At 32.7% G+C, this 6870-nt stretch overlaps 1 protein-coding gene across 1 annotated transcript; it reads right to left on the reverse strand.

The window, feature by feature from the left end:
- Positions 1-2136: 2136 nt before the first annotated feature.
- Positions 2137-3763, reverse strand: LOC142634354 (protein LURP-one-related 12-like). The gene is made up of 2 exons (XM_075808651.1): positions 3413-3763; positions 2137-2788 (listed from the first exon to the last, which is right to left on the reverse strand). Exons 1-2 carry the CDS (start codon positions 3635-3637, stop codon positions 2396-2398), a joined length of 618 nt encoding a protein of 205 aa, XP_075664766.1. The 5' UTR covers positions 3638-3763; the 3' UTR covers positions 2137-2395.
- Positions 3764-6870: the final 3107 nt, after the last annotated feature.

The following is a 6870-nucleotide window of genomic DNA, read 5'->3' on the forward strand; positions in this document are numbered from 1 at the left end:
TTGTTCAAAATATTGTAGTAAAATTATTTTTAAAGTTAAAAATACTGTATAACACTTATTGTTGCATTTTTTTTTGGTGGCTGGTCCATAAACAGTACCGTGAGATCCGAACCCCAAAATGCAAATTAATCTCTACCCAAGCCAACGCTAAGCGGAAAAATAATTTAGGTAAGAATAGATAGAGTCTAACTCATAAAGAAATATTATATTATATTATATTATATGCGTACCTAACAGAGATTGAGAAATTATTTTCTAAAGTAGATATTTGCAAGGAGGAATGCAATATAGGTGCTTGTGGACATGACCAAATGGTGTAAGAATTTCAGCCGGATAAGTTCTGAATTAATTGGGTGTTCTTAAATAAGAACTTGACCCACTTGAGAACCAGCATGAATTTATTACTATTATTTTTTCGGAAACTCAAATTATGCTAAAATGCAAAAACACGCTCTAGAATAATCACTCCATCACATTTTTTGTCAAATGTAACTAACAAAAAGTAGTAATTAGCATTGCATGTGATCACTTTGAAAAGAAATTATTATTATTTTAAATTATAGTTTAATAAAATAAATTCAATTTAAAGAAAAATATGAGTCTCTCTCTCTCTCTCTCTCTCAAAAATAGTCATCACTTATTTCTTGTAGTGGTGAAAGGAATCGTTGCGCTCCAACCTTGGGTTTTATAAGTGGCCAACAGAATTTTACCATCAATGACCTCTAATCTGTGACCCTCCTCACTAGTGCCCCTTGGACCTACCTTTGTCATCTTCGGGGCTTTGGGAGAAGCACATGGGAGGCGTCTTGGGAGGGTCATTGAGCTAAGATCAGAGTGGCCAGTTGAACGTTGTGAGTTGATTATGATCTCTTCATGGTTGTTGGCTTTGCGTTTGGGTTTGAGTTTTTGAGTCTTGGAAGCGAGGCTCGCAAATTAGAAAATTTGCATTTGGGTTTGTTTTGAATTTTTTTTTAGAGATAATTACCACATGCTGCTAACTCCGCAGTTCGAACTCTTTCCTCCCTAGACCCTCCAAGCACTTTGTACATGGGAATGTGCCAATTCAGTTACAAGGTCTTTGCCTTTGGCAGTTTGTTTTGGATTGATTAGTGAGAAATTGCATATTTGGTTGGTGAAGAAGTGTAAGAAAGATAAATTAAATCTTGCTTTGTTTTAGTAAGTTGTATATATTTGGTTGATGAGTTGTATATCTCAAAATAACATAATTGGCAAATTACACCAATTAAGTTTCACGAAATGACTTTTATAAAAAAATATATAAAAAAAAGTTTTACAAAATGATACTTCCCTGTGCGTTCAAGTAAATAACGCTCTATCCTATAAATGCAAAGAATAAATTCTTTCCTCCCTAGACTTCCAAGCACTTTGTACATGAGAATATGCCAATTCAGTTACAAGGTCTTTGCCTTTGGCAGTTTGTTTTGGATTGATTAGTGAGAAATTGCATATTTGGTTGGTGAAGAAGTGTAAGAAAGATAAATTAAATCTTGCTTTGTTTTAGTAAGTTGTATATATTTGGTTGATGAGTTGTATATCTCAAAATAACATAATTGGCAAATTACACCAATTAAGTTTCACGAAATGACTTTTATAAATAAAAAAAAAAAGTTTCACCAAAATGATACTTCCCTGTGCGTTCAAGTAAATAACGCTCTATCCCATAAATGCAAAGAATAAGTTCTTTCAATAAATATTTTAAAAAAAATTCATGCAGAACAAAATTTTGATACAGTACTTTAAGTTTTGTTCTTTAAGTTTTCTACTTAAAATTCAGTCATCTGACTATTAATTAAAAAAAACACTTTTATCCTATGAAAAAAAAAATTCACATAACATACTTAAAGAACAACACCTAAATAATGTACCTAAGTTTTATCCTACTTTAAATAATGAAATATTTCATTAGGGATTACCAATTTGAAAGATATGGACTTATTTTTTATTTTATTTTATTTTTAAGTTTAATTTCTTAAAATGTCTAGGAGAAAGTGTCATTTTGTACAAACTAAGAAAGGTGGGTATAATTTGCCAGTAAAATAAATTATAGAAGGAAAACAAAACAAAGTTACCAAAAATAAAACAAAAAAAAGAAGGGGTAACAGAACAAGAGTTCAGTTTCCAAAATCAAGCAGCCATTGGGAAGTGCTAAAAACTAGCCCACACCACATGGTATAATTTGATTCGATCTCTTTTTAAATTAGCAACATGTAAATAAAATAGCAACAAAGATCTAGAACCAAGACAAAGAGTTCCCTACCAAAAGACAGTCCATAAATTATAAAATACTACTACTACTACTACTAGTCTACTAGTACTTTAAAAAAAAAAAAAAAAAAGTTAAAACAAATTCAAAGGTAAAAAAAAAAAAAAAGTATTAATCCTCTGTGATGGGTTTTACTTGTACTCCCTCAGTAATAGTCTCATCACCGTTGATCTGATCAAGAACAAGCACCAAACCCATAGCAAAAGCTCCATCAAAACCAGGTTTTAGGCAGATAGAGAAAACGTCTTTCCCAAGCACCACATTGGTGGAAGCATCAACTTTGCGTCTAATCTCAGCCACTGTTTCTTTCCCAGCGTTGAAGATTGTGCAACACCGTTGTGCAAAGCTTCCTTCGATCTGGTACTCCTCTCCTGGATTGTTGTACACTTCCACACTCACGCTCGACCGTCCGATTATCGATGATCTCCTCACGCTGAAGATCGGTTTTTGGCCGTCTGATCTTTCACCCTCGAACCCTTCCCACCGTTGATGCAGACTCGGCCTCTGTGAAAACCATAAAAAAGTGGTTTGAGTTAACTCAGCCTGTTGACTCGGTGTACCATTCAACAAATTGTTTTAGTGAAGAATATCCTTTCTTTTCTTTTCTTTTTCTTTTTTATTTAAATTCATTTATTTGATATCTGAAAAATAAGGTGCCAAAGTTAATACTACCAATTAAGGGGCATTGAAAAATTTAATTATGAACCATTTTTAACAATAATGATGATCTTGTTGGACGAGTTGACTCGGCATGAGTAATAAATACTTCGAGTCAACTCAGATCAAATCGGTACCCATTAAAAAAATATGAAAAAAATAAAGACAACCCATTTAAGATTCATTTCTTGTTTGTACATTCTCTAAACAGAATTCAGCAAAATAGTGGATTGGATCAACGACTTGCCGAGTTGACTCAGAAAATTTTGAAGGTTAATGAATTAATTACCAGTGTAGCACAAGGAAAAACGGGATTCAAATCTGTACCCACTAATGCAAGTGAGAAACTGAACAAACCCTTTTTTCTGGAAATTTCAATTTCTCCCCCAAACTAGACTCAGTGAGTCAACTCGTCCCCAGTAAAAAAAAGAAAGAAGAAAATGACTGCGAAAAGCTGGAGCAAGTCCATACCTTTCGGCGAACAGTGAGGAGGCACTTTCCATGAGCGTCCATGAGAACGATTTCACCTTTGTCACGAGTATCGGGACCGTACGAGTCGACTCGGAAGACCAACTGACCCTTGCAGTCATACACACTGTAACCATCATTGGCAAAGAAAAGAGAGGTCTTCAGAACGGTGAGAAGGGTCTCTTGTTTATATACATACCCACCTTCAGCAATCATGGTTTCCTTCATTGTTTTGTTTTGGGACTTGATTGTAGAAGACTTTGATGCAAAATTAATGCAACTGTCTCTTAGCCTAAAGGGTAGCGTTTGTTTGGTTTGTATATATGGGGAGAGCTTTGAAGAAATGCAAACGGTGGAGGATGATATATATATATGGTTGGACAAAGCGAGATGTAACACGGTGAGAACTCGGAGCTCAGTCCTTTTGACATGTGGGATATGGCATTAAAAGTTAAAACTTTTTGTTTTTGTTTTTTTTAATTATATGGTAAATAGTAATATTTTAAATTTATATATATATATATATATATATATATATATATATATATATAAAATGATAATATCTTCTTAGGAATGGACCGACTGGACACTCTTTCTCTTTCTTAAGGCAAGGGTCATGACTTTTCACATGCCCCAGAGTACGTTGATGTTTGGACCACCCCCAAAGAATATGGAGGTAGATTGATGGTGGCACTAGTGTACTAGGCTCTATGATGAACCTAATTACCTAAGGTTGAGGGTGTAACTCGAATACATATGACTCGGTTGCTTTTGGCTTGTAAATTGATTTAATGGTATCTTGTACGATTTAGAACTTCAGGGAAGGGGAACTTTTACTCCTTTTTTGTTTTTTAGTAAAGACTTGAAGGTATTGCAAGTTTTCATTTCCCATTCAAGTTAGAACTTCAGGAAGGGTAACTTTTTGTTTTAGTAAAGACTTAAGGAGTGCAAGTTTCCATTTTCAAATTTAGGAAATCAAAGGGTGTTGAGTAGGGTATTTTGAGATGAGATTTTTATAATTTTTAAAAATATGTGTAGGTAAAAAAGTGTGTGAAAATATAAATTTAAAATTACTCACCAAAGAGGCTCTAAAGGATTGCAAGTTTTCATTTTCAAATTCAGGAAATCAAGGGATGGAGACATTGCAAATGTGTAGAAGGATGTTTTTGAGGAAATGATTAAGTTCTACAACCCTCAATAATGCTAGCTTAGTGATCATCCTTCCATTCATGCGTTATAATTAGATTCTAGTCACAAACCTAGTCATAGAGTTTAAAAAGAAAATAACTCTTTCCCTTCACCTTTCATTTTTGTCATCGCCATTAATTCCACAACTATCATCATCCATTACCCAACTCTGATGCCAACAATAAAGGGTCGACCCCTTTCTCAATTCCACGTAAATCTTTGTATCATCTCTCTCTTTTTCTTTCTAATTAAGAACTTTGATGGTATTTGAGCCCAATCAAATATGAGTTATTTTTTACTTTGTTTGGAAAGGAAATGCAGCCAAATAGGGCCTTAAAGATCCATTCAAGTGGATTTTTTCATTTTCCTTTTATGCTTATTATTGTTTTCCCATTTTTGAATAAAATAGTAATTCAAACCTCATTGGTTGGAATTTGTATAATAAATGTCTTAATTCTTTTTGTTAGGTTAAAATAATTGGAAAGTGGAGGATGACAAAGGACCACCAATGCTATTGGTACTGGAATTGGAGTTGGAGATGGTGGTTGTGCCAGTAGCAATGACGAAAAGGTGAAGGGAATTGTTATATATAATGGTTGAGTTGGAGACTAGAATAGCTGGATCTAATTTAATAAATTATATTACATGAACAATATTATTAAATGGGAGAATTACTAGATATTGATGATGTGGCCCTTCGAGGGGATTGAATATTGCTCAATATTTTGTTTTCAATTATATTCTTACATTTGAGATATTTCATATTTCATTAGCCTTAAGCGTTTAACTTGAAAGTGAGATCTTTAATTAAAATAAAATTGATTTTCCCCCTTGTTTGAACACTTGCAAGTCATTTAAATGTGAAATGGCAGGAGACACGTACGATGACAATTATGAAATGATTTTTTTTTTGAGACATTAAAATTAATGGAATGATTTTCGACTGCATTTTTGAGTCACAAGTCTAACAAGCTTGGTTATTGGGAGAAATTATGCTTTGGTCTTCTAGTAAATGGTGCCCTTTGTCGGAGTGCTTTAATACAAACCAATATATATATATGTATGTGTGTGTGTGTGTGTGTGTGTAAATCTAATTATTGAGAATAGAGGAATGTCGTTTTAAGGGGAATTCCGTTCACTTTTTGGATAATGAAAAGAACAAATTAAAAGGGGGGTGGGGGGGGGGGGGGGAAGACTTGGTCATTAGGTATAGAATTTTTATTTCTCTCTTAAGTCTTAACAAAAACATGACATAAAAAAAGTAAACAAATCGTAACTCAAATTATTGTAGCATAAATTAGTGAATTATTAGTACTCAAAAGAACATAAATGCCCATAACCAATTCATATACCTTAAATTATGAGTAATCGTATAAATCAATCAACTTACAAATTAACTTTGGTATTGTTCTTTTTTTTTGCTATTCCTTAACTATAATTCTTTTCACGTTGAGTTGATTTTGCTCTTACGAGCTGATAATATGAAAAGAGATTAAATTTTATAAGGATGTAGTTTAAAACTCAAATTTTTATCCTTTCAATCTCAACATGTTACATTATTATATTACATATTAAAGAATAAGTACAACCACACGCAATCAATTTTAATACACATTTGAAAATCCAACTTAATTGTGAATTTATTGAGATATTATTATGTGTAGTAGAATCTATTGAGTTTTTAGTGAAAAGCTGATGTGACAATCTTTATTTGATTGATGTAAAACGTGAGTTTTACACCCCATCATTACCGAACTTGGACTTATACAACAACACAATATGCTTAAGGATTTTTAAAAACCCTTTTTTAGTCACAAGGCGAACGAGTTAGAATTATTGGGAAAAATTATGCTTTGGTCTTCTAAATGGTGCCCATGTCGGTGTGCTTTGTACAACTCAAAATACATGATAAATTAATAAATGTAATCTTATTATTGACAGTAGACGGATGTCGTTGGCCGGGGAATCCTTTTCACTTTTTGTATAATGAAAAGAACAAAAAGGAGAAAAAAAAAAAAGTTTTGGTCATTACGTATGGAATATTGAATTCTCCCTAAACAAAAACATGACACAAAAAAGAGTAAACAAATTGCGTCTCCAATTATTGTGAATCAAAATATTGAAGCATATTTGTTAGTGCTTTGTATTCAAAAGAACATTCCATTGAAAAAATAAATAAAAACATGAAAGAAAAGAAGAATCAATAGAGAATCAATGTTGTTAATTTTATTATGGTAACGGTTTTGACCTGTCTATTAAAATGAAATATTTCA

This window comes from Castanea sativa, chromosome 5 (assembly GCF_040712315.1).
Source record: "Castanea sativa cultivar Marrone di Chiusa Pesio chromosome 5, ASM4071231v1".
Lineage (NCBI taxonomy): Eukaryota > Viridiplantae > Streptophyta > Magnoliopsida > Fagales > Fagaceae > Castanea > Castanea sativa.